This window comes from Phyllobates terribilis, unplaced genomic scaffold, assembly GCF_046119375.1.
Source record: "Phyllobates terribilis strain yellow unplaced genomic scaffold, ASM4611937v1 Scaffold_7__3_contigs__length_470593459, whole genome shotgun sequence".
Taxonomy (NCBI): Eukaryota; Metazoa; Chordata; class Amphibia; order Anura; family Dendrobatidae; genus Phyllobates; species Phyllobates terribilis.
The window spans coordinates 90,003,803-90,031,724 of record NW_027362767.1 but is presented as its reverse complement, the minus strand read 5'-3'; the positions used below and the strand labels follow the sequence as shown (position 1 = coordinate 90,031,724).

The following is a 27,922-nucleotide window of genomic DNA, read 5'->3' as shown; positions in this document are numbered from 1 at the left end:
GCTGTCCCCCTGCCGCTGTAGACGCTTATCTCCGTTCCTAGTGATGAGGAGGCAGCGGCTGCTGCGCAGAGTGTGGGCTGATTTGGATTAAATGCTGCTTTGGCTGTAGGGTTAATGGACGGAGTGACAGGCTGAGGCCGCACAGAGCTCGTGCCCCGGTACAGCCGGTGAGGTGTGCTGCCGGTGGCGGCGGCCATCTTGGTACACCCAATAAATATACTGTGATCTGCATGACTGGGGCAGATGGATGTAGCTGAAGCTCAGAATGCCCTCCTCACATTACTGGGGCAGGTGTCCCCCTCTGCCCTGCCCAAGGTTATCCAGTGGATGAAAACCAGCAGTAAGAAGTCGGCGGCTCCTTTATGTGTGACTATGTGGAGAAGCCATCTAGTTCTCTCTGTTATCAGCCTGGGTTGCCCTGACTAGTGTGTCCATCAGTGATTATGTCTCCCCCTGATCTATTTATCTCCAGTTCTTAGTGTACATGCGTTACATCTGTGGGATGTTGTCTGTCGTTCACGTGTCCCATTCTACAGCACCCTTGTATGAGTCAGAATCACACTTCCGTTCTGGGGCTTGATGGGGGGAGGTTGCGTCTTGTTAAATTTGGATCTGTCTCCGAATTTTCTTGTGGGTAGAATCCTATTTTGTATCCTGCAGTCATGTTACACCATAATTGTTACCTCTCCCCGAATATCTGTCTGCCTCCGGTAAAAAGGGAGACTTTCCAAAATCCTGGAAGGAATCTCCATGGTGCCCCTAAAATCCATGAGTAAGCCGCTCTTCCGGGAAGGTTCCTTGTGCGTGTCGCTGCTATGCTTCATTATCAGACCTATTCCCAGCATCCAAATACACATTTCATGGAGGTCAGGTAATGGGGTGACATGTAATAAGAGTAGAAGGGCCATGGTCAAGATTCAGGGGAGCGCTGAGTGTGCTGTAGCCCTTAACCTTCCCAAAAGCCCCTCCCAGAAATTTAGCTATTTCCTGTCCTACTCAAAAGTGCAGGGTGAATATTTTTTGGGACTTTCCCACAGTGGGGTTACCTATTGCTGTCAAACACTTTCTTAATGTGTCCAGGGTGAGGAGAAAGGGAAAAAAAAGATACCAATCGCAACAGTACCTACCGCTCCTTCCGCACTTAGTACTGTGTCCTGTGTGAGAGCACAGTATCCATTTTGCCCTATAACTTCTGTGTAATGGTGATCAAATAACACTGATGGGTGGGGAAGTTTCACATTTGTATTCATGCCCCTAAAATTCCTAATGGCTTATAGTTCGGAGGGAATGTTTCCTTTGTCTGTGACCCTTTTTAAAAGCCTACATGTGCTAATAAAGCAAAAGTCATATCTAGTACACCATATAAAGCTGTGCTGTATTGATTTTCTTGAGATCTCAAAAAATACTTTAATATTTGGATTTCGAAAGGCATAGAAGAGAGTGAATTTAGCTCACATAAAGTTGGTGCCGAAACCCGGGACTAGACTTCATTATACCATCCTTATCTTGAGTCAGTTGGACCCTCCAGGAAAAGAGAATTCTAAAGCTGCAGCATGAATTAAGAAGCTTATTCTTACAGTTGTATTTCACTTTTACTGAGCGTTGGTCTCCCTCCATTCCGGATGAGTGATTTTGCATTAAATAGTCTAGTATAAGAACTAGAGAATTACCTATGCCATTTTGAACTGTGTGCTGCATTGATTTCTTTGAGCGCTCGAAACCTGCTTTGATATTTGGAGTTCGAAAGGCATAGAAGAGAGTGAATTTCGCGCTCACCTGCCTCGATCTCCTTGCTTTATTATCCGATGCGATGCGTTATATGGCCACTGCTGCTCATCAGCTGCAGTCTTTAGATATTGTCTGAGCCAGCTGCTCATTGGGGAGGAATGGCACCGTTGGTGCCAGATTCCCTTTAAGAATTTGCTTGAAAGTGGTGAACAGCCGCTGCTACATCACAACTAATGACAGTGAATGTGATCAAGTCGCTTCCCACAAGTTATAGGAACAAGAGGGTTGGAAGAACTTATAACCTGATAGATTTCTGGGCAAATACATTCACTTTTGCGAGTTGTGATTTGAGAAGCACTGGCTCTAATCTACACCCAGAGTTTAATTTGTGACCATAGAAATACCCAGCTTTGCACAGGAACCGTAGGCACAAAAGTAGAATATTTTAAATCAAGACTATTGCTTCACTATTTTAGATGCAGGAATACATATGATTGTAAAAGTGTACATAATGTTTTCTACAAATCTGTAGATCACAACACACATGGGACAATTTAGGAGAAATGTTCTTACAAATAAAAACAAATGAACCATGATAGCCACAGCGCCCCCAATAAAGTGATACTGTATTCTGAATATTTACAGGCAAATGTTGTTTTACATGGCAAAGCAGAATTGTAATTGGGGATGAGTTCACTTTTGGGGTCTTGTAGGATTAGAATAATATTTTTGACTCTTCTAAAAATCAACACCTGGGAAGTCAAAAGAAAAAAATGTGCTTCATGCTTCACTTTTGAGCCTCCGACACTGATAACAGCGGAGGTGCCGGGTGTTGGATCCTGACCAATCAGACTTTGATGACCTATCCTAATGATGGGTCATCAGTGAAAAAGTAGCGGACAATCTCTTTAAGTTAGTCGGTACAAAACTAGGCCAGAAAGAAACTATGCCAAATCTATCAGAGTGCTGCCCGCTCTGTAGTAGATGTCCCCCGATGACTAATCTCCTGAAGCTGCTTCCATGTGTCTGATGGTGGCTACAGTACAGCACTTGGTCCTATAGGAGATCTATGTTACTCTGGTGTCAAACTGGTTTCCACACTGAAGTGTTTTCTGTTTTTAAGGTGAAATAGAAGAGCTAACAACAAACAATTCAGAGGTTCTGCTCCACAATATTGCTGATGATTTGCGAAACTGCTTGCCGGTGGAGGCGATGGTGATATCGGAGAAGCAAGTAATGGAAGAGGTGAGATATTGTTTCCGAATAATTTTTGGTCCTCCGCACAATTCATTGTTGCTTCAGTAATGACAAATGTTTCAGGCTTTGTGTCAGGGAAACATGAAAGGGAGTATGTCATCTGAAAATGACCTACTTTTTTAAATCAGGTCTTCATGTTCAATCTATTTTTACACATTTTTGTTAATTTTTTTTTTTATTATTTTTCATATCAGGATCTGCATTTAAAAAAAAATACATTCCTCACTGGCCACTGTGTATTTTAGACTCATGCTTAAAGAAATGCACATGTACATTAGCTGCAATAGCCTCAGACCCTATATAATTGAAGCATCTAATGAGCATGTGCAAATGTCATTGTGAAGGGAGGAGGAGTAGGTCAGCTGTGACATCACCTATTCTGATTGGTGGATCCTGTGTTATCAGCTGTGTATAGAGGTGTTGCTTGTCATTGTAATCCTGCCTAAGGGTATGTGCACACAGCATCATTTATATGCCAGCGCACCCGCTGAGCCTTCTCCAGCAGTTTGTCTCTGTTCTTGCTGGCGCCGGCATCTTTTACACTTTCAAGTATAGAGAATGGGCGACTTCCACTAGAAAGAGCATGTCACTTCTTTTAACCACTTCAAGGTTATGTAACCCTGAAGTGGTTACACAAAGTGACATAAGATCGAACATGTGCACAGCAATGTCATTTTGACATTGCTGTGCATCATGTTTATTTTATGTTGCTTTTCAGGCAGATTACGTGCCGCAAAAAGGATATTTGTGAGGGTGCCGCGCATCACACCTTCAGCAATCTGATATTGATGACCTATTGTACAGGTCATCATTATGTACAGTAAGTCCTGAACAACCCCTTTAGCCACTTAAGGACCAGGCAAGTTTTAGTTTTTGCACTTTTGCTTTATACCTCCCCTTATTCCAAGAGTCATAACTTTTTTATTTTTTCGTTGCTATATCCGTGTGAGGACTTGTTTTTTGCAAGAAAAGTTATACTTTTGAATGACACCATCTATTTTATCATATGATGTTCTGGAGAGGAAAAAAAATCAAAGTGTGGAAAAATAGCAAAAAAAAGCAATTCTGAAATTGTTTTTTATTTACAGGTCAGTACACTTACGCAGATACCAAACATGTACAGTACAGACCAAAAGTTTGGACACACCTTCTCATTTAAAGATTTTTCTGTATTTTCATGGCTATGAAAATTGTACATTCACACTGAAGGCATCAAAACTATGAATTAACACATGTGGAATTATATACTTAACAAAAAAGTGTGAAACAACTGAAAATATGTCTTATATTCTGTAATGCACACGCCCGGGCTGAGCGGCGTGTGCGTTTGATTCCACTGGACCGTGCCGGAGAGTGAATGCCTGGAGGGGCGTAACGAAGTATTCACCCGATCCGACCAGGGTCGCACGACGGCATACGACGCCAGTGCACCCAGGAGGAACCGAGCAGAGGGACCAGGTGCTACTCCAGGACAGACCCCGGACACAGCTGTTGACCCACACAGGGGAATACAGGAACAGACTGGTTAGGCTGGCACACAGACTGGTGGGAATAGGCAGGCACGACTGGTATGCGGGCAGGGGGGTACAGGCAAGCACGGCTAGAGTGCAGACAGGAAGGCACTAGCAGGCAGGAACACAGGCGGGATAGGACCCAGTACACACTGGGACTCTGGAACAGAACCACAGATGTGGCAGACAAACACAGCAGAGTGAGGCCGCCCAGAGAGGTGAGCAAGAGCAGGGCAGGACGAGACCGCCTGGAGCGGTGAGCAAGAGCAGGGCAGGACGAGACCGCCTGGAGCGGTGAGCAAGAGCAGGGCAGGACGAGACCGCCTGGAGCGGTGAGCAAGAGCAGGGCAGGACGAGACCGCCTGGAGCGGTGAGCAAGAGCAGGGCAGGACGAGACCGCCTGGAGCGGTGAGCAAGAGCAGGGCAGGACGAGACCGCCTGGAGCGGTGAGCAAGAGCAGGGCAGGACGAGACCGCCTGGAGCGGTGAGCAAGAGCAGGGCAGGACGAGACCGCCTGGAGCGGTGAGCAAGAGCAGGGCAGGACGAGACCGCCTGGAGCGGTGAGCAAGAGCAAGTCAGGACGAGACCGCCTGGAGCGGTGAGCAAAGGAGTCAGAGCGGAGCGAGACTGAGCAGGGCGAACAGGGCTCTGCTCACACGGAACAGACAGGAAGGGAAAGGCAGAGCCAGATACCCAGAAGGTACTCGCAGTGAAGCAGCTAGTGGACCACAAACACACAAACGGGAGTACAGAGACAACAAGCAAGAGTTAGGTACGAGTTCAGACTCTGCAGAAAAAGGAAAGGAACGGACATAGAGGCAAAACAGGTAAAGGATAGGAGAGAGTTCAGACTGGAACTGAGTGTACGGAAGAGACCGACACTGCAGCGGGATACAGGAGCGGGTCTGGGAATACGGCCCCCAGAGAGGCGGGATGAACAGGCAAGGAGCGTGTTCAGACAGGACAGACAAGATACAGGAGCGGGTCTAGGTAATCGGCCCCTAGAAGGCGGGAGGAACAGGCTAGGAGCGAGTTCAGACAGGACAGACAAGATACAGGAGCGGGTCTAGGTAATCGGCCCCTAGAAGGCTGGAGGAACAGGCTAGGAGCGTGTTCAGACAGGCCTGGAAGTACAGCCTCCAGGATAGGCAGACAAGAGAACACAGAACAGGACCTGGCACCTTCAGAGTGCAAGCACACACTGAATGAAACACAATGCTCAGGCAGGGATTGATTGGAGCAGCTGGGTTATATACCAGGTGACAGACAGCAATAGGCTGAGGACGCACAAGGGGTGTGACCCACAGCAGGTACAAAAAGCAGGAAGTGATCGGGCGCCACCCTTAAGCAGCAGAAACAGACACAAACAGACAGCATGGAGGGAAGCCAGAGAGACATTCTGGACTGGAGATCAAGTGCGCGCTCTTGCACAGTGGAAGATGGACCACCATGCAAGGGCGCCGCCAGGTATGTTACATATTCTAGGTTCTTCAAAGTAGCCACCTTTTGCTTTGATGACTGCTTTGCACACTCGTGGCATTCTCTTGATGAGCTTCAAGAGGTAGTCATTTAACAGGTTACAACAGCGGTCGTTAGAAGCAGATGATGGCTGAATATCACAGCCATCATCTGCTGGAAAAGATGCAGGCTCCGCGTGCAAGCCCGCATCAAAGGCAGGGAGACTACTTATGACAGACATGGTCCATCATAAGTCATTAAGGAGTTAAGATGCCATCACACTAGCCCCACTATGTTTCACTGTTGGCATGGTGTTGTGGAAAGCTATGTTTTCTTCAGTAATGTCACCTATGTTGCTCGACGAGTTTTACTCTTGATTAATAGGCCCATGAATTTGCTTAAATTGCTTGGGCGTATTATTTCCAGATTTCACACATGTGAGTTGAGCATTGATGTTGCCACTTTTCCAGTCTCTTTTCTTTTGTTAAGTCTAAACCAAACTGAATGTGTGTGTCAGGATTGGAAATCATTCTGTGTAGTCATTATGGAGCCTCTTGGGAAGGTTTGAATATTGAGTCGATGTCTGATCACTAAAGTGCTGGAGTAGTCTAGCAAAAGCCTTTAACTTTCCAGATGACAATAAACCTTTAGAGGGGTTAACCGGGGAAAAATAAACATTTCCTAGGGACCTGGAGCTGTAAAAAATTAGAAACCTGTGATTCTCACTTAATGGCATCCACCTAAATCCAGGGCAGGGTGCCCCGTGTTCTGCACTGACACAGGAGGAGGAGACGTTACTGTTCCAGCAGCCGGAACGCTGCAGACTTTGATTGGCTGCAGTGTTTCAGGTGACTTGAGCAGCGGGTCTTCAGAAAAACATTCGATGATGTGCTACTCACCATGACCTTTCCGCTTCATATGTCAGTGCTCAGAGAACTGCACTGCATCCAGGCTGGTGCTGATAGGGGAGTAGTTACTTTTTACAGCTTCTAGTCCCTGGGAAACTTTTTCTTTTTGCCTGGACTACCCTTCTTGTGTGGGAGGCACAATTCCCCTGCAAACATATTAAGTGGAAAGTCATATCATTCAGTGTTTTCTCCACTATGGAAATCTATAGGTATGTACATGCAGATTTTTGCTGCAGATAGTTTCCCATGCAAAGAATTTTTGCCCATTGCAAAGGGTAAATTTTACTGTAAAATTCTCATCATTTTCACAACGCAATGCTCATGCCATGTATTTAAAAATCTGCATCATGTCCTGAACTCAGCACACTTTTCTTTTCCTGCTCTATGTGGGTGGGTTTCTGAAAACAGTATCCATATGAATGGGAATGTATCTGGAATCCACACAGAACATTGTGGGGTTATGTCCGCATGAGTCGGATTTGACATTCATTTTGTTAAAAAATTGAAAACTACTCTCCATATTCCATACATGTGAATAGACTCTGCAATTCTCTGTGCATACATCGGAAAGTTTCTGCTGGAGTTTTTAGCTCCGCCATAGAAAATAATCCAAAAAAATCTTGTGTTTTGTTAGATTCAAAGGCTCCAGAGACCGACCCTTCATGTAGATGCTTTTCTTTATGATGATGACACAATCGACTCATTATGTGAAGATGGAAAGATGAGCCGTAATTACTGTGTGTCGTGTGGTTCTACAAAAACAGCTCCATTAGGTGAGTCACCGGCTCCATTATGGAGAACTAAACCCCGATTCTACACCAAGCAACTATAATCAAAGGGGCTGTCCGGGCATATGGTATTGAAGACTTATCCTTAGGAAAGGTCATCAGTATGGGATGGTGGGGGTCTGACACCCAGAACCATCACAGTCAGCTGTTATTCACTTCGGTGGTAGTCTGATGTATTCAGCATACAGATCTGAATAACACGGCTCTGTTCAATCTTTAGTGGCTACAGACAAGAAGCGCAGATCAGCTGCGGCTACCGGCAAGGCTAATAACAGCTGGTCTGTGGGGGTGCCGGATGTCAGACCCCCAATAATCTGGGTTCAAAGGATAGCTCATCAATATTATATATCCGGACAGCCTTTTATACAACAGGATTTAGCAAAAGGCTCATTTAGGACGTCTGATTCAAAGAATTAGAAATAGCGCTATAGCGGCAAATCAGATTATTGAAATTTAACCTTTATTGGTATAATTAAAAGTTATGCGTGTAAAAGTGCAACGTGCTCATACAAACAACAAAGGAGAAAGTGACCTAATCACTTTGTTATCCGTAAAAATCATTTGACCAAAAGTCCTGGTCCACACTACGTCTCACATATACGTGTCTTATATGGGGAATGATACTTCTTCAGTCATCACAATGTACTCAAAACCTTTACCCAGTATATTCAGTGATTTTACCCCTTGAATAAGACACAGTTCATCATAGACTTACACAATGCTCATTCAGCCCTAATATTCAAAAGATAAGCTAATAACTAGAATGATTAACGGAAAAGATAAACAAAGGACAGAAATCGCTAGTCAGCAAGGTTAAGGATTGTCACATAAGAATACCATTGTTTCCTTATACACATAGACCGTTATGGAAAAACAGTAGGGAGGGTTAGGGAGCTGCAACGCTGAATCCAAACGGGGTGAAAATAGTCCACTGAAGGGTGCTGGTCCTGCTGGTGAGCACAGCCATATGAAAAAAACTAAAAGGAGAAAATCGGCACTCCATCAGGTAAAATCTGAAAAAACTTTATAGGATCATTTAAAAAAAGGGGGAAATTTTTTAATTCTTACACGTTTCTGGCGCTAGGGTTGTGCCCTTAGTCATAGCAGGACTAAGGGCAGAACCCTAACACCAGAAACGCGTAAGAATTTAACATTTTTCCCTTTTTTTTTTAAAATGATCCAATAAAGTTTTGTCATATTTTACCTGATGGAGTGCCGATTTTCTCCTTTTCGTTTTCTACATAGACCTTTAATTTGCATTAAATCAGGGTTGCAAGGAAAAAACAATGGATAGGTCTCACCCGGGGATGTTTAGGTTATCCAGCCAATCTTCATTAGGGCGAGTATCCACTTAGAAGAACCCCCCGACACGTCTCCTCATATAGATTCAAACGCGTCGGGAGGTTCTTGTAAGTGAATACTCACCCTAATGAAGATTGGCTGGATAATCTAAACATCTCCTAGTGATACCTATCCATTGTTTTTTACTTGCAACCCTGATCTAATGCAAATATCTAGTGATATCTGTCCTTTGAAGGTGTGCACACCAGGACAGAGTAAGGATTTGGACACCTTTGCTGCAATACAGGTGGATTTTACCATTTCTGCCATACATTTTGACTCATTTTGCACTGGTAACACTAGTATTAATGTCTTCATGACATATTTGATTTCTCAATCTTTTACGTTCTTTATTCCTGAACAGAGGGAAATACACACGTGGTCAAAATTGTTGGTACCCCTCGTTTAATGAAAGAAAAACCCACAATGGTCACAGAAAAAACTTGAATCTGACAAATGTAATAATAAATTAAAAATCTATGAAAATGAACAAATGAAAGTCAGACATTGCTTTTCAACCCTGCTTCCACAGAATTTAAAAAAAATTAAACTCATGAAATAGGCCTGGACAGAAATGATGGTTCTTCTTAACTTAATATTTTGTTGAACAACCTTTTGAGGCAATCACTGCAATCAAACAATTCCTGTAACTGTCAATGAGACTTCTGTACCTCTCGTCAGGTATTTTGGTCGACTCCTCATGAGCAAACTGCTCCCGTTGTCTCGTGTTTGCAGGTTGCCTTTTCCAGACGGCATGTTTCAGCTCTTTCCAAAGATGCTGAATAGGATTTAGGTCAGGGCTCATAGAAGGCCACTTCAGAATAGTCCAATGTTTTCCTCTTAGCCATTCTTGGGTGTTTTTAGCTGTGTGTTTTGGGTCATTATCCTGTTGCAAGACCCATGACCTGCGACTGAGACCAAGCTTTCTGACACTGGGCAGCACATTTCTCTCTACAATCCCTTGATAGTCTTGAGATTTCATTGTACCCTGCACAGATTCAAGACCCCATGTGCCAGATGCAGCAGAGCAGCCCCAGAACATAACAGAGCCTCCTCCATGTTTCACAGTAGGGACAGTGTTCTTTTCTTGAAATGTTTCATTTTTCCATCTGTGAACATAGAGCTGATGTGCCTTGCCAAAAACTTCCTTTTTTGTCTCATCTGTACATAGGACATTCTCCCAGAAGCTTTGTGGCTTGTCAGCATGTAGTTTAGCAAATTCCAGTCTGGCTTTTTTATGATTTTTTTCAACAATGGTGTTCTCCTTGGTCGTGTCCCATGAAGTCCACTTTGGATCAAACAACGACGGATGGTGTGGTCTGACACTGGTGTTCCTTGAGATTGAAGTTCACCTTTAATCTCTTTAGAAGTTTTCCTGGGCTCTTTTGTTACCATTCTTATTATCTGTCTCTTTGATTTGTCATCAATTTTCCTCCTTTGGCCAAATCCAGGGAGGTTGGCTACAGTCCCACGGATCTTGAATTTCTGAATAATATATGCAACTGTAGACACAGGAACATCAAGCTGCTTGGAGATGGTCTTATAACCTTTACCTTTAACATGCTTGTCTATAATTTTCTTTCTAATCTCCTGAGACAACTCTTTCCTTTGCTTCCTCTGGTCCATGTTGAGTGCTGTACACACCATGTCACCAAACAGCACAGTGAGTATCTGTAGCCCTATATACAGGCCCACTGACTGATTCCAAGATTGTAGACACATGTGATGCTAATTAGTGGGCACAACTTGATTTAACATGTCCCTTTCGTTACATTATTTTCAGGGGTACCATCATTTCTGTCCAGGCCTATTTCATGAGTTTAATTTTTTTTTTAATTCTGTGGAAGCAGAAAAGCAATGTCTGACTTTCATTTGTTCATTTTCATAGATTTTTAAGTTATTATTACTTTTGTCAGATTCAAGTTATTTCTGTGACCATTGTGGGTTTTTCTTTCATTAAACGAGGGGTACCAACAATTTTGACCACGTGTGTATATATTAATATTTGTATCTGTATGTGATTATGTTCTCCACTCATGAATATATGGGAATCTATATGAATATTTGATGGTATTTTGCTCTCACATTTTTGCTCATCTTTTCCATTAATTATTCTAGTTATTAGCTTATCTTTTGAATATTAGGGCTGAATGAGCATTGTTTAAGTTTATGATGAACTGTGTGTTATTCAAGGGGTAAAATCACTGAATATACTGGGTAAAGGTTCTGAGTACATTGTGATGACCGAAGAGGTATCATTCCCCATATAAGACACGTATATGTGAGACAGTGTGGACTAGGGCTTTTGGTCAAATGATTTTTATGGTTAACATAAAGTGATTAGGTCACGTTCTCCTTTGTTTGTATGAGCACATTGCCCTTTTACAAGCATTTTACTTTTAATTATACCAATAAAGGTTATATTTTAATAATCTGATTTGCCGCTATAGCGCCCTTTATACAACAATATTCTTTTTTTTAAGCTCCCGACTCGGGCTTATAGGTTTGTCTAATACGGCTGATACACAAACTCAGTCTATTTGGAGTCTGTACCTGTTAGATGTGTTTTCAGGCATTTCCCAGGATTTTTTGTAAGGGCAGGTTCACACAAAGTTTATTTTACATATGTTAAATACCACTGACAAGCTGGTTGACTACTAATACATCCGCAGATTTTTTTCTCCATATGCTTAAAACCGCTTATCACTTTATTTGAGCACTTTTTGTACAGATTCAGCGGGCGCACGATGCGAGGATTCACAAGTCTGCAGTCACATAGAGTGACTGCAGACTGGTGTCGTAAGGTCGGACAATCCCCTTTTAAAGACTTTTTTTGGTGTTATTTACAACCAAAATTCTAGCACATTTAATTTAATATATATGCCCCACTGAGCATCTTATGAACATCTACGTGGAACAATCTTACATGGGTACAATCATTAGAAGTTTAGCTGGAGTTACAATACTGGCGGTGGTGCAGATGACAGATGCGCATAGTTCATCCAGACTGGTGTGCAAAATGACAACCTTGATAAATGGGGCCAAAGTCTTTGCACTACAGTCTTTTAAAGAAGGTGACAAGTTAAAGGGGTTGGCTGCTTTTAATCTACAAGTCTGCGGTCTCTAAAGAGTTTTGAATCCTCACATTGCGCGCGCTGCGTGCCGTGTGAATTCTCCAGTGCCGGCTGCAAGATCAAGCAGTCATGTAATGGCAAGTATGCAATATGCCCACTCTCCGCTACATTTCGACTAGATGTGCACGGCCTCCTCCAATGCAAGTGTATTGAGTGAGGTCTGAATGTGGCCGGGGGTACACATACCGCATAACTGCAGTCACATATCCTCACAGCACACAGTGTGCGTGATGTAAGGATTCACAAGTCTGCAGTCACATAGAGTAACTGCAGACTTGTAGCTTAAGACCGGACAACTCCTTTAAGGGTTATCCAGTGCATACAGCTGGCGTTTCATAGATACAATATTCTAAATAGTATTTTAGTACCTAGGAGTCACTGACTACTTTATCCTTATATTTGCAGACTTTCTCTCCCATTCTTTCTCCATTTTGGAGCTCAGATTTCTTTTTCACCATGTTTTACCTGATCTGAGTGGAAAGACGGTATTAGATGTGGGCTCAAGACTTGGAGCAGTCCTGTATGCGGTAAGACATGAGATCACATGGGTGTTTCCATCTTAGAATAATATGACGTATAACTTGTTGATCACACGGGTGAAAAGACTGGGGTATCTGTGCCTTACTTCCTTTATAGTTTGAAACACGACTTGAAGTGAAAAAAAAAGAGCATTTCTGTTATTAGGAAATGAGCATTCTGATGATCGGAAAGGCGACTGCAGTCCCAGCAATATGTCATCATTTATTTTTGTGAGGAAATCCTTTAAAACTTGTTTTGTGTAATTCTGAGTTATGGTTGTATCCCACCAACCGTAATAAAGTTATACTGTAAATGAATCGCATAGTTATTAAAGAGGACTTGTCACTTACTCAAAACTAATGCGTTAAATACCTTGTAAAAAAAAAGTCCTCTAGCTCTCCTGATTCTGCAGCTCTTTTCTGGTTTGTGCTGTGTAGCTCCATTTCAGAGATATTCACATTTGTTGTTTTTGAAGCTCAATATGTGAAATCTCTGCTTGCAGTGCAACTGGGCGTTTCTTCAGAGTCTTCTCGGGGTCTGTGAGCTTTCACTCCTCTTTCCAAGACACTGCCAGTCACAGCTTGGCAGCGTCTGGCACACCCAGAGAAGACTCTGAAGAAACACTCAGTTGTACTGCAAGCAGAGATTACACATACTGCGTTCCAAAAGCAACAAATGTGAATACCTTTGCAATCGAGTGATGCAGCACAAAACGGAAAAGAGCGACAGAATCAGGGGAGCCTGGGGAATTTTACAAGTTATTGTAACTCAATTTGTTTGAACAAGAGGAAGCACTATTTATAAAAGTGAAGCTCCACTTCACATGGACTATATAAACCGTAAATATAAAATGTAGCTTCTTTGTTATTTGTTAGAATGTATAAATATTAAAGTCTCATGTATATGACTGTGTGCATTATGTATCACAATATAGTGTGCTGGCCAGAAGAGTTCTGCACAGCTCAGAATATCGTATTGTATCCTAGAACCAAACATAAATTACGCTTTATCCTACCGTATGAAGATACATTGTGCACCTTTACCAATTCGGCATCCCAAGTATACTCGATTAGATCAGCCCAAGACGAGCTATACTCTCACTTGAGAATTGGATAATAGTTAAAAACTATTACTTTTCTGTGTTCTATATTCTTCAAAATAATATGACTATAACAGAAATCCCATCATTTCAGAAATCCGTCTAATCATGTTGTTCTAGGAAAGAATTTGATGGATGGCGAAGCATGTATTTAGAACTTCATTTTTCTGTATTTTCTTTCCAATATAGGGTTATATTTACAGCTCTGCCAGTAAATTAGAAGGAGTAGAAGTCAATGCTGAATTCTGTGAACTGCAAGAAAAGATCATAAATAAGTATAATTTTTCAGACAGAATTCAGGTAAGTTAGATTTATGGCGTATCGGGGCCAAAGTTCCCATTTTGCATTGTAAGAGTTTAGCAAATTGAGTCACAGGTTCCTGGTCCGACGCCAAGCTGCATTATCAAAGCCCCTGAGGTATACGTACAGAAGAAACATCCCAGTACTGACCCTATTTTGGAAACTATAACTGTCAAGGCATTTACCGAGTGATGTAGGCACCATTTTAATCTCAAAAGCGTCTTGTAGTAAATTAACATGCACAAAATGGCAAAAATTAAAAATTTTAATTTCTCAATCACTTCAGTGGGGGACACAGGAACCAAGGATTAGTCTGCTGCCACCTGTAGGTTGGCACTCATAATACACCTTAATCAAAAAAAGATGGCTCCTGCCCAGCTGACTATATCTTGCCTACTAGCACCAGGCCTCCTCAGTTTAGGTTAGTGTCTGCTTCGCAGACACGTGTCCGAGTGTCAGGCCAGTCTTAGCTTTGGTAGGTTAGGTGCTAACCTTATCTCTTTTTGGCCTTTCGGATTAGGTTTGTCTGACTAGGATTATGGAACAAGGGCCTTAGATGTCACTTTTCTACCATTTAATTTAGATACGACCTTTTTCTTAGGTTAAAACCTATATGCAGCACACCTATGGCAATATCCTCCTTTTTAATATTTGCATGCCTATCTTGAGCTTGGGTTGACTCCCAATGGCCAGGTTCCTGCCTTGGCTTTCCTAGTCCAGCGGACCTTGAATTTTAGGCCATGGATCAGGACTGCCCATCTGGGCAGGGAGAACCCGAGGCCACCTTATACGCCCTCTGGATTCAGGGGACTTCAGCTGGGTTTTGGACACTTTTCAGTCCTTCCCCTTCGCAAGGATCAGAGAAATCTCTCTATTTCGGCTTTCTAATGATTTTTCTCTTCTCTTGCAATCTCTTCTATCCAGCAAGGCTCCAAGGGAGGCTCTTGCTTGTTTTTCTCCTTCTCCGGGAGAGTAGTTTGGTGTTCGGCACCCTCCTTTTACCTGAACGTGATTTTCCACCTTTCACTTTAATGAGGAGATTGCTCTCCTTCCTTTTGAGTACTTCGCCTCTCATCTCTGTGAGAGGTTTTCACACAATCTGATAGTCAGACTTGTTCAGCTCTACATTTGAATGCATTGTGGGTCATCCCGGTATGATCTGGCAGAGGTCGGACCGCCACTAGGGCAACCATTCTTCTCTAGTTTTAATCTGCCAATGCAGAAGGTTGGATTAAGATAGAACGACTGAGCTCTCTCCGCCTACGTGGTTGAAGCCTCCTGGGTCTTGCACCTCCAGGTGTCTGTTCTTCTATTCCATAGGGACGCTACTTAGTCTTCTGTCCACGTCTTTGTGGAGCTTTTATATTTGTGTCTAGGGATGCATGTCTTAGCAAAAGGGTGCTACGAGCCATAGTTGGTCGGCAGTAGCCTGAGAGATTGCTATTATTCCTTCTGCAGCACTGGTATAAGTCTTTCCACCCCATGGACAGCTTTAGGACGTCCCATGGTTCCTGTGTCTCCCAATGAAGCCACCGAGAAATAAAGATTTTTGGTACTCACTGTAAAATCTCCATCTCGTATTCTTCATTAGGGGACACAGCATCCACCTTTGGTTGCCTAGTCAGGCGTGCATTTATGTTTTTTTGAGGGTTTTTTCTTGAGGTGGTTACTCTTTTAGTTCTTTTGACTTCTACTGATTTCTCACTGAGGAGGCTTGGTGCTAGCAGGCGAGGTATAGTCTGCTGGGGAGGAGCCAACTTTTTTTTCATTTTGTTTATTTGTATTATTAGTATCAGCCTCCAGGTGGCATAAGACTAACCCATAGTTCCTTTGTCCACCATTGAAGACTAGAGAAAGAGATTTTATGATGAGTACCAAAAATCATCATTTTTGAAATATAATTTTATTCTTTGTATTTATATAATATCAAATGTATATAGTTTTATTTACATTTTTACTAATGTTTCCACAATAAATATGCTTTATATAAAAAAAAATATTTTTTGTCTTACCAGACTTTAGGAGACGTAGCTCTTTTATTTTATTTTTTATCCTAGGTTTTGTCTGTTAAATGACCTCCGTGTGAATAGGCATCTACACACTGCACTTATACCAACATGTGTTCCGGCTCTTTTCTTTGGTTTTGCTTTTTATTTTTTTGTTGGCAAAGTTGAGTTACGCCTTATTTTTGGCTGGGCGAGCTGTACCGTAGTTTTTATTGGTACAATTTTGGGTTGAATGTGACTTTTTATTCCATCTTGTGCCAGACAACATGACATAAAAATAGCGATTCTGATTTTTTTTTTATGGTACTTATTTTATAGTTTGGTTCGTTATGGAAACCATGACAGCAAATACGTATAGTTTTATTTATATTATACAGGAAAATGTAAACTTTCTAGATGTAGCATTAAAAAGGTCCTCTTTAAACTTGCAAAAAACCTGAGTGGCAAATGGAATAATGGTTACTGTTACCACAAATGCTGCTTTTATTTGGACAATTTACTATAGCAGAATATATTATAAATAAGTGATGATTTTCTTACTCCCGATTGGTGATGCTATTTTACATGGGCACTGCACTGTAGATTTCCTTTTGATGTTATATTGCCTTTATTAGAAGTTGTTGCTCACCAATCACTGCTGTCTATCACAATGTTACCGCATGTGGATTTGGTCTTTCTCCCAATCACTGCTGTTGGATTAGTGTATTGCCGTGTAAGACTTGTGTGCCGCCGTTCTCCCTTCAACCAGAGCACAACTCTCATTTTGAGCACAACTCTCATTTTAACCTGAGATATCTCTGGGTGGGTCGAGAGGACAGCAGTGATTCTGGTCTCTTTTGGAGAATCTCGCACCTCCTCTCGCAGCGATCCAGGCTACAATATGGCCATTAGTAGACAGGACGTATCGTAAACATTTTTGGCTATTGAGTTGTCACCCTTTAAGGACATATTAGATACGTTCTTGGCAGGGAAAGGTTTATCACCCAGGTTTAGTACCCTGATTATAATCTTCTCAGCAATACCACTATTAGCCTCATGGTGCTGTGATTATATGGACGTTTTTTTCTCACTACTCTTCCATCCTTTTAAATTAACGCTCTAAGCAAAGTTTTTTCTAGAATTACTTTTTATTAGCTATACCCTAGTTACGCATAACACTATGTGAATTTTCTGTTCCCTTTTCTTCACGCAGGTGCACCATTCAGATATATGCAGTCAGAAGACCCTTCTGCACCAAGCCGATGTGGTCGTATTAAATAATGTATTTGAATATTTCCTGAACAAAGAAGAGCAGATGAAGTAATCTATTAACTTTCTATGCAATGATATTTACTGTGTCACAAATTTTATTTTTCCTGTGAAATATTACTTATCCAATATCCTATCTTTGTAGCTTAATATTGTGCATGCTTAGGACCTCTAATGACCCTGAGAATGAAGGGTCGGAGCGCTGGTTAAGCCTTACAACCTCGTCACAGTGGTGCTTCTGGCTGCCCAGGGGCAAGCGGAATAGGGACTAAAGCTCTAAAACAGCGCTTCCAGTCTCCGGATTGGACATGCCGAATGACTCTCAACGACCTCTAGACCGAAGGTGCTGCAGCGCCCCTTGATGTTCTGACTTCGAGTTCATCCTTTACAATCTTAGCCCAAGTTCAGATGTATCATTCATGCAAATTGATCCATATTTGTCAGATTTGCACATATAAAAGCATATTGTTTTTGTCAATGTTGAGATTTGCCTTTCTTCATGTTAACAGTATTTTGCAATTGTCCTTTCTAGAGCCTGGATTTTTATGTATAAAAACGTAACAAAGAAGGGATGCCTTGTCGTGACAGTACCGAGCCTAAAGGAATCCTTCACCAAACTGCAGGTCTGGTGTTAGTTTAGGCATTCTGTAAAGATGAAGTCATCCATTGATTGTCTACACCGTTAAGTCACATAGACATTACCCTTTATTTAGATCACCTTACCCCTACAGGGAAAATGTGATGGAGGCAGCTTGTCATAAAACAATATCAGCTCAGGTCTACATGTAGTAGGAAGTCCACCATGCTGCGACAGACTGGGCTGTATCTCCAGGCTTGTTTCATTTGCAGAAATGAAACACCAGTTCACAGTAGCAAATTAGGTTATTTCAAGATGGCTAACAGGCAGAAGACCAGGGCTAGCGTGAGACAAAGAATTGTAGTTAGGAAACCAGCCTAGTTATATCAAATAGAAGCAAGCCTGGCGATAAATCTTTCCAAACAACAAGAACTGTAGGCGATGGGTGTTGGGTAGAGATGGGAGAATCGCTTCACAGGACTCTGGTGCGTCAGCCTGGTCCCTAATCTGTGACTGCTGGCTGGAAGGCCTACAAGTCTCCTTACTCCTTGGCCCTTCTTTTGATTAGCCTAGGCTGGCGTGACATCATATATGCATTACAATGCAATAACAAGGTCACGCCGGCCCGGGTAATCAAAATAAGAGGGATGCGGGGAGGTAAGGAGACTCGCAGGCCTTCCATCCAGCAGTTGCAGATTACTGAGCTGACCGACAGACCAGCGTCCTGCGAATTGATTCTCCCATCTCCTGTTGGGTAAAGGCCCTCTTGGGTTGGTTGGGAAGATGATCCTTGCACGTTTAAGGCTAAAGTTCCCATGATCAGTATAGGGTGTGTTTTCCATTGCATATTTTCGTGCACAAAGAAAAAAAATGCAGTATATTAGTTGCAACAAGATGGATGAGAGTTCTGTAACTTATGCGCAGTGCTGTTTTTTTATTGCTGAATAAACTAACCTGCAGCGCATTTAATTCCTCAGCTTGTCGATTTCACTTGCACTACAAATGCGTTTTAGTTCCAGATTTTTCTCCATAGACTAGATGAGGATAATCTGTGGATAAAACCCACCTATACGCTTTTAGTGAGTTGCCGTAGCAGACAGGCACTATAAATGCATCTAAATTGCATATGACTGTATCAAAGCAAAGCAACAGGCAGTTTTTAAAACCAAGTATTTAAAACCTGATGTACCAAAAAGGGACAAAAACTGCAGTTGAAAAATAAACAGGATAAAAATGCATTTAAAAAAAAAAACAAACAAAAAAAAACACCTCACTAAAAAAATCCAAGGGTTAAAGCGATGTCTCACGTTTCTTTTTTTTCAAATATCTTTATTTAGCTCCAAAAAGCATTCATTGCTGTACAAAAACACATCAAAATTGCAGCAAAACGCGCGATTTTGCCGCAGCGTTTTTCCTGCCAAGAGATGCAGAAATTTCTGCAATCAAATCCTGACCGTGCGCACACAGCCTTAAACTTTCTGGATTTTCAGATGCGAGATGGAAGAAATCTTAATAGGGAAAAAAAGTTTTATAGCTGAGAACCCCACAAGATAATGTCAAATACTGTACAGTGTTGTCAATTCTTTATTATTTTTTACATTCAACGCTTTTCCTGCATTTTACAAGTTCATTGGATTTTTGTGTTTGTTTTTACAGATAAATCTTCAGCTCGATCAGTGGGTGGAAGAAATAGAACTGGATACCAATCTCTTTGTGGGCCCAGACACTGACCAGGAGGCTCTTAGTGACATTCATTTGTATAAAGTCCTTTAGAAGATGACATTTTTTGTCTTTTTCACCAATGCGGCTGGACAATGTATAGCATATTTGCAGTAAATGTTATTATTTCTCTGTTTGAAGCTGATCAAAGACCAATATGTCACTACACCCACCTGTCAGACGTAGCGTATCTTCATTACAAATATATTGGATGTTAATACAGAAACCAAGATCCATCCGTAGAATGTGAGCCAGTAAGAAGGAGGAAGTTCTTACACGTAACACGCTGATTGCAGTCACACCTTCAAATACTTCCTTGATTCTTGATCTTCCGGCACCCTAGAAGGGGAAAATAAATTAAGTTTCTCCTTTTCTTAAAAGGGGTTGTCCTCCATTGGTTTTTTTTTTTTCTTTTTTTACTTAAATGCTCATATGTGGGACTAAAAATCATTTTTGCAATTGAGTTTCACTTAGCGTTTTGCACAGTTTGGCTTTTACAGGCTCTTTGTTTCACTTCACATTCATTGGTTATGTGGTCTATGGCATAAATCAGCTGATGGGTGCTCCATAAAAACACAACTTAAAAGTTACAATCTTCCTATTAGGCCGCCTGACTGATTCTCAGTTAACCCATTTTGTAGCCTGTAATACACAGTGCAACACAGGAGTTATAAGAAGCAAAAAGGTGCAAAATTCTTAAATGAAATCCAGTTGTAAAAAGTGATTTTTAAGCCCAAAATACATGCATTTAAGTAATGAAAAACAAATGTCCTAACCTTTTTAGATTGAATACACGCATCCCTATAGATCAAGGCTGGGCAATTAATTTAACCAGAGGGGTCACATGAGAAGACTGACTGTTGTGGAGGGCTGAAATGAATTCTGCTTATTAATTATAATTCTTATTTTATATTAAAATTAATTGTATCACTTAAAATTTAGCAGAATTAAGTATGCTGACACCCCCTATATACTGTATGAGCCCACACACAGTCCCCTATATACAGGAGAGTTCACACAAAGCCCCTCTTCTATACAGTATGAGCCCACATTCAGCACCCTTTATATACAGTATTAGCCCACATTCAGCACCCTTTATATACAGTACGAGCCCCCATATATACAGACATTACACACATATAAGTAAAAAAAAAGACACATACTCGCCTTGCTCCTGTTCCCCCGGCGCTCTGCTCTGGTCTTTGCTGTGTTCACTGACGCTCCGCACAGCAGTCGTGGTGTAATGAGATCGCTTCTCCTGTCTCAGATGCCCCCGGAGAATGATGGAAGGAGAAGCCGGCGGCTCCCTCCCCCACCATTATATTATTTACTGCATCCTGAGGATGCAAATAGCGGGGAAAGGTGGCAGCATGGTGCGGCCCGTGGGACAGTGTTTTCAGCTCTTTGGCTGTCTTGGTCCATGGGTCTGACTGGAACAGCCAGAGGGCCGGATGTGGCTACGAGCTGGTTTTTGCTCAAGTTTGCTATAGATCATAGTATTGCACCTATAGAGAAAAGTAGGATGAAAATATGACATTGCGTCACTGCATAGGAATGCAAAACATGCACTGAATGCGGTAAGATCCATGAAAAAACCTATGTCTGGACTCCTAGATGAGGGTCTACATGAGTACGTGTTCCAAGTACACGCAGGCTGAAGTTGGTTCATGGGGCTAGCAATCAAATAATTCTCCGAACACCCAACAGACTCTTCTCCCCTAATTAACACACGGCATGTAAAAGCTTTGGATTAAGAGGTTCATGCGGTGGGTTTTAAAGATACAAGGATTGTGAAGGTGCATGATTTCTCAGACACCGAGGAACAGTAAACTTTACTTAGGGGGTCAAATGTTGGTGACAAGTTACCTTTAAAAGGGTTATATGGTGCTGGCCAGAGCCACTTCCTTCCATATCAGAAGTGCTGATGATCGACTGGCGAGACGTTTGCAAGATCGTCAGGTATCGTGCTTGTGTCCAGTTCATCAGAATAAGACGCGTGCACGTATATTGGAAATGGTGCAAAATCCACATGATTTCAGCAGTCGTCTGAATAGCTTGCAATCTTACCGCCAGTACCCTCCTCAGGGTGAATGCAAGCACACTCAGTTCAGCTGAGTGTGCATGTGATCTCAAAATGGAGAGTAAGCCGCTGCCAGACTCCTCTGGCAACATCTTATCTACCTAGAGAACCAAGGCTGTCCCAATCTATTTCTCAACATCTGTGGAATAAGTGGATACCAAAAAGCGTGTGCACAGTAGTTGTTTGGATTTCTGTACGTGTACGGGCAACCTGACACTGGCCATAGACGGGTGGCTCTCTGACTCCATCCCAGAAGAATAGCCATGTCTCTCCTACTGAGGGAGTTGGGTGAGCAGCTTCCACCATTCTACAATGGTCGGACAGTTACATTGTTACATGAGGCAAAGACTAAAGATGATAATGTCACCTATCCCATGATCTCTGCCAGGACAGGAAGAGGTGGGGTCCTAGTATTGAGTCACCTGATCTCTGACACCTGTAATTGACTGCAGTGGTCAGGTGTCATGTGATGTGCCGCAGCCAATGACTCAATGCACTGAAAACTTGCTCTATTTGTGTAGTACATGAGACAAGATGTGCTGAATGCAGAGAATCCATGGCTACTAAGATTGGGTTTCGGAAAAACATGAAATAGTGGGAAAGAACAGTATGGGAGTAAAAGAGTCAAGGGGCCGCTATATAAAGAAAGGGCAGCGGGGAAGTATGAGGGGACAGTATGCAGAGGGGAGAAAGTGATGGGGGGGCCCAGTATAGAGACTGGTCAGTATGGTGGGGGAGGGGGGCAGTGTGGTGGTTATAACTAATAAGGATGCACAGTGTGGCGGTTATAGTTCATAAGGGGGATGGTGTGGAGGCACAATTTTATAGGAGAGGACAAAGTGGAGGACATGTATCATAAGGACATATTTTGTGCAGGGAGCACAGAGAAACAGTTACTCAGGCACACAGCGTAGGGAAGAATTTTTCTTTATTTAGAGACATTAAAATACTATTAAAGGAATCGTGTCAGGATGTGCTGCAAAAGACCAGAGAAATCTCCAGAGATAAGCTGTGGTCACCATGGTATCTGGATAAGAAAACTATTTCAATCAGAGATATCACCTATAAAAGGTGCCTGTATGTAAATGTTTATTTGTGATACTGACTGCTTCTCGTCAGTGCTGTGGTTCCTGTATGGTCTGCAGTCTAATGATGACTGGTAACATCTCCCAGTATCTCGTCACCACTGTTAAGGACACACTGAAAATTGTAGGACCCAGCGGTGATCCTCACCTTGCTTGGGACTGTACCTTTCCCTTTAGGACCCTGAGGTATCCTCACCTTTCTGCTGTTAATCAGCACTTCCTTGCTGTGTCCTTAAATACACTCAGATCCTCAGCGTTGCTGGTGAGAGCGTGTTTTACCTATTCAGGCTTGGGATTTTAGTAGTCGGCTAAAATTACCTTGGAGTTCCTTCGTGGATTGTTGTCGTTCTTTCTCCGGTGTCATCTTGGAGCTAAGTGTATTCCCCTGTTTGTTTCCCCAGTGTGTACTTTAGGTTGTAGTGGGGCTGATTAGTGCTCACCCCTCCTGCTCCCTACCTAGGGCCTAGCCTTAGGGTCACCTAGGGCCAGGTTTCCTGCTCGACGATAGGTGCAGAACCTATTTAGGGTCTATAAAGTAGTCAGGGTTGGTCATTAGCTCCGTTTAGGGGTCTCCACTCTCCCTAGTTGTAGGGCTCCCTCCCCTTTTCCCGTCGTTATTTGCTGGGTTCTCCCCATTTCTAGCGTGACAGGTGGTTCCCATGCCACATTCATGTACTGATGATAGTTCTATTGATGTATTCATGTACCGATGATGGTTGTGATGCTGTATTCCTGTACTGACAGTGCTTCCAGTGACACATGCATGCATTGATGGTGCTTCTGGTGACATTTCTGTACTGATGATGGTTGTGATTCTGTATTTCTGTACTGATGAGTGTGCTGGTGCTGTATTCCTGTAATGATGGTGGTCTTGGTGCTGTATTCCTGTACTGATGGTCGTTCTGGTGCAGTATTCCTTTAGTGATGGTGGTTTTGGTGCTGTATTCTTGCACTGATGGTGATTTTGGTGCTGTATTCTTGTACTGATGGTTGTTCTGTATTCATGTACTGATGGTGGTTCTGGTGCTGCATTCCTGTTATGATGGTGTCACATAAGGTGAGGGAAGGCACAAGTGTACAACAACGGGAAGGGAGCCCTACAACTAGGGAAAGGGGGAGTGGAGACCCATAGGCAGATCTAATCTCAACCTGCCTACCCTACTGTCCCTATATAGGTTCCACACCTATTGACGAGCAGGAACCTAATCCCTGAATGTCCCTAGAGCTGGGCCCTAGATAGGGAGGGGACGGGGTGAGCAGTAGTCAGGCCCCACTACAAACAAGACAACAAGGTAAACAAACAAAGGGGATACACTTAGCTTGAGCAGGCACCAATCAGCAGCAGAAGGTGGAGGTCGCTGCTGGGTCCTAAAGGAAGACGGATATAACCATAGAGGATCAAAAAGGTGTCTGCAATGCCAAGCGCAGTGACCTTCTACAGCCAGATCCAGAGCGACAGTCACACCTGACACACCCGTGACAGATAGTGGTTCTGGTGCTGCAGTCTTGTACTGATGGTGGTTTTGGTGCTGCATTCCTGTACTCATGGTAGTTTTGTTGCTGTATTCTTGTAATTCCTCTATGGATGATGGTTCTTTATTCCTGTATTGACGGTGCTTCCAGTGACACATTCATGCATTGATGGTGCTTCTGGTGACATTTATGTACTGCTGAGAGTTGTGATTCTGTATGTGTGTACTAATGGGGGTTCTGGCGTTGTATTCCTGTAATGATGGTGGTCTGGAGCTGTATTACTGTACTGATAGTCGTTCTGGTGCCGTATTCTTGTAGTGATGGTCATTCTGGTGCTGTATTCTTGTACTGATGGTAGCTTTGGTGCTGTATTCTTATACTGATGGTGGTTCTGGTGCTGCATTGCTGTAATGATGGTGATCCTTGTGCTGCATTCCTGTACTGAAGGAAGTTTTGGTGCTGAATTCTTGTAATTAGGTGGTTCTGATGTTGTATTCCTCTATGGATTATGGTTCTGTATTCATGTACTGATGGTGGTTCTGGTGCTATATTTCTGTACTGATAGTGGTTCTGGTGCTGTGGTCTCCTACTGATGATGGTGTATTCATGTCCTGCTGGTGCTACAAGGAAAAAACGAGAACCTGTAAAAAACAAATAAAAATAGCAAAGGAGGAAACAGAGAGACGTATTGCTAGGGAAAGTAGATCAAATCCCAAACTGTTCTTTACGTATATAAATAGTAAAAGGATTAAATCGGATAATATTGGACCGATAAAAAGTGAGGAAGGCAAAATCATAGAGGAAGATGAGGATAAAGCTAATCTATTAAATAAATTTTTTTCGTCAACTTTCACAAAGGAAAAAGAACTAACAGGCGAAATGAGAAGTGACAAACTTAATCCTCCACTAAGTATGACAAATCTAACCCAAGCTGGGGTACAGAAACGCCTCAGTAACATTAAAATAAACAAATCACCAGGACCTGATGGCATACACCCACGGGTACTAAGGGAACTAAGTAATGTGATAGACAGACCGTTATATCTTATATTTAAGGACTCTGTTGAGACTGGGTATGTACCACTTGATTGGCGACAGACGAATGTAGTGCCAATATTCAAAAAGGGAGCGAAAAGTGACGCCGGAAACTATCGGCCGGTGAGTCTGACGTCCGTTGTGGGCAAAATTTTTGAAGACTTTATTAATGAGGCAACCATGGAGCATCTTGATGCTAATAATCTATTAACCCCGAACCAACATGGATTCATGAGGAATCGCTCCTGCCAAACAAACCTGATTGACTTCTACGAGGAGGTTAGCTCTCGAGTAGATCAGGGGGAACCAGTGGATGTCGTGTATCTCGACTTCTCAAAAGCGTTCGATAGCGTGCCACATAATAGGTTGGTATACAAAATGAGAATGATGGGGCTCTGGGAAAATGTCTGCAAGTGGGTAGCTAACTGGCTAAAGGATAGAAGGCAGAGGGTGGTTATAAATGGAATATACTCAGATTGGGTAAGCGTCACTAGTGGGGTACCACAGGGGTCTGTACTAGGCCCAATGTTATTTAATATCTTTATTAACGACATAGTCAACGGGATAAATAGTATAATATCAATATTTGCAGATGACACAAAGTTATGTAAAACAATTAATACAAAAGAGGATAGTGAAGACCTACAGAGGGATTTGGATAAGCTGGGTAGGTGGAGCATTAAATGGCAAATGAGGTTTAACGAGGTGAAATGTAAGGTCATACATATGGGAAGGAAAAATGGAAGTCACCAGTACTCACTGAATGGGAAATCATTGGGGAATTCAGAGATGGAGAAGGACTTGGGCATCTTGATTGATAGCAAACTAAATTGGAGTGCCCAAAGTCAGGCTGCTGCTGTAAGGGCAAACAGGGTAATGGGATGTATCAGAAGAGGTATAGCTGCAAAGGATGAGAACATTGTTCTTCCACTGTACAAAGCACTGGTCAGACCACACTTGGAATACTGTGCTCAGTTATGGGCCCCAATATATAGAAAGGATATAAATGAGCTTGAAAAGGTACAAAGGAGGGCAACAAAATTAATAAGGGGAATGGAGGGACTGCAATACCCAGAGAGGTTGGCAAAACTAGGACTATTCAGCCTGGAAAAGAGAAGGTTGAGGGGGGACATAATAAATGTGTACAAATATGTTAGGGGACAGTATAGAGATCTTGCCCGGGATTTGTTCAAAAGGAGGGATATTACGGTAACAAGAGGGCATTCACTAAGACTGGAAGAGAAAAGGTTTCAGCACCAGCATAGGAAGGGGTTCTTTACGGTAAGAGCAGTGAGAATATGGAATTCACTGAGTGAGGAGACGGTAATGTCGGATTCACTACACCAGTTCAAGCGGGGACTGGATGCATTTCTAGATACCAGGCAGATTTCAGCGTATACTTAAAAATAGAATAAAATAGTAGGTTGATACAGGGATTTATTCTGACTGCTGGTTTCAGAGTCGGGAGGGGATTTTTCCTCAGGTGAAGATTGGCTAAATCATTTGGGGTTTTTGCCCTCCTCTGGATCAACTTTAGCAATTACAGAACTAACAGGTCGAACTTGATGGACGCAAGTCTTTATTCGGCTTTACTAACTATGTAACTATGTTCTGGTGTTGTATTTATGTACTGTTGGTGGTTCTGGGCTGTACGCAAGTAGTAATCCAAAACTTGTCAGAATGATACATGGCTGTTAATAAAATAGTGTACCATTTGACAAGGGTTACTACATCTGTATTTATGTCAGGCACATGAACTATAACATTGAGCACCGTAGCAGGCCCAACCATATCAGCCTGTATTATACTCAGTGTAAGGCCACGTTCACACGGTCAGTATTTTACATCAGTATTTGTAAACCAAAACCAGGAGTGGAACAATCAGAGGAAAAGTATAATAGAAACACGTCACCGCTTCTGTATTCATCACCCACTCCTGGTTTTGGCTGGGGGCTGGGGCAGGGCCACACAGCGAGGCTCCCAGGGCTGGGTGACGGCAGCTGACAGAAGAACCGCTGCTCCTGTAGTACTGCACACCACCACAGCGGCGCTGTCACACAGGACAGACACAAAAGGGGACGATCTGGAGCTCACTTCCCTCTCCCGCCAGCTGCGGCACCGACACAAGGGACTAGCCCGCCACCTCGTACTCTTCCCGCCTACCGGCCCTCCTCCAGCTCCTCACAGCCGGAAGTAGCCGGCGGGACAATCAGCGCGCCGCCTAGACAGTCCCGGACACCGCGGCTCTTCCCATGGGTACCGGCTTCTTCCTGCTCCTTTCTTCTGGCTGCAGTCACGTGGTGGCCTCCTCATACAGGAGCCCGGGGCTGGTTTCCTTTCCGTTACCGTAATACCTGTTCTGTGAGGACTGCGGGCCCGGCCCGCCCCGGTGTAGTGCCCGGGTATTAGTGACATTACCTCTGTCCCCGCGCTCTGGTCGGCGCTGACCTGCCTGTCTCCTCAGTGTTACCATAGAGGCGACATGCCGCAGCTGCACCGCAAGACGTTCTCCCGGAGGCCGCCGCCCGCCGACCTGCAGCCCGAGGAGCTGCTCTTCTACTGCCGGACGACCAACGAGGTGTTCCGGGACTACGAGTAAGACTGCGCCTTTGTTATGGTCCCCACATCCGTCCCCGTGCTGGGCGCCGCCATACTG

The 27,922-nt window shown here is 43.0% G+C and overlaps 2 protein-coding genes and 1 long non-coding RNA gene across 3 annotated transcripts in view; 2 read left to right on the top strand and 1 right to left on the bottom strand.

The window, feature by feature from the left end:
• Nucleotides 1–173: 173 nt before the first annotated feature.
• LOC141153804 (uncharacterized) lies at nt 174–19,761 on the top strand. Its single transcript, XM_073638965.1, has 8 exons — nt 174–340; nt 2,852–2,973; nt 7,497–7,635; nt 12,531–12,652; nt 13,933–14,043; nt 17,242–17,348; nt 17,830–17,920; nt 19,531–19,761. Exons 1-8 carry the CDS (start codon nt 244–246, stop codon nt 19,645–19,647), a joined length of 906 nt encoding a protein of 301 aa, XP_073495066.1. The 5' UTR covers nt 174–243; the 3' UTR covers nt 19,648–19,761.
• Nucleotides 19,479–27,922, bottom strand: LOC141153805 (uncharacterized). Its single transcript, XR_012247357.1, has 4 exons — nt 27,685–27,922; nt 23,077–24,851; nt 20,757–21,098; nt 19,479–19,932 (listed from the first exon to the last, which is right to left on the bottom strand). It is a non-coding gene; the product is annotated as an uncharacterized lncRNA (long non-coding RNA).
• Nucleotides 27,704–27,922, top strand: part of BAZ1A (bromodomain adjacent to zinc finger domain 1A) — a 55,347-nt gene continuing 55,128 nt past the window's right edge. Inside the window, exon 1 of the mRNA XM_073638962.1 lies at nt 27,704–27,861. Within this exon, the coding sequence (XP_073495063.1) occupies nt 27,749–27,861 (113 nt within the window). The 5' untranslated portion in view covers nt 27,704–27,748. The remainder of the gene's footprint in view (nt 27,862–27,922) is intronic.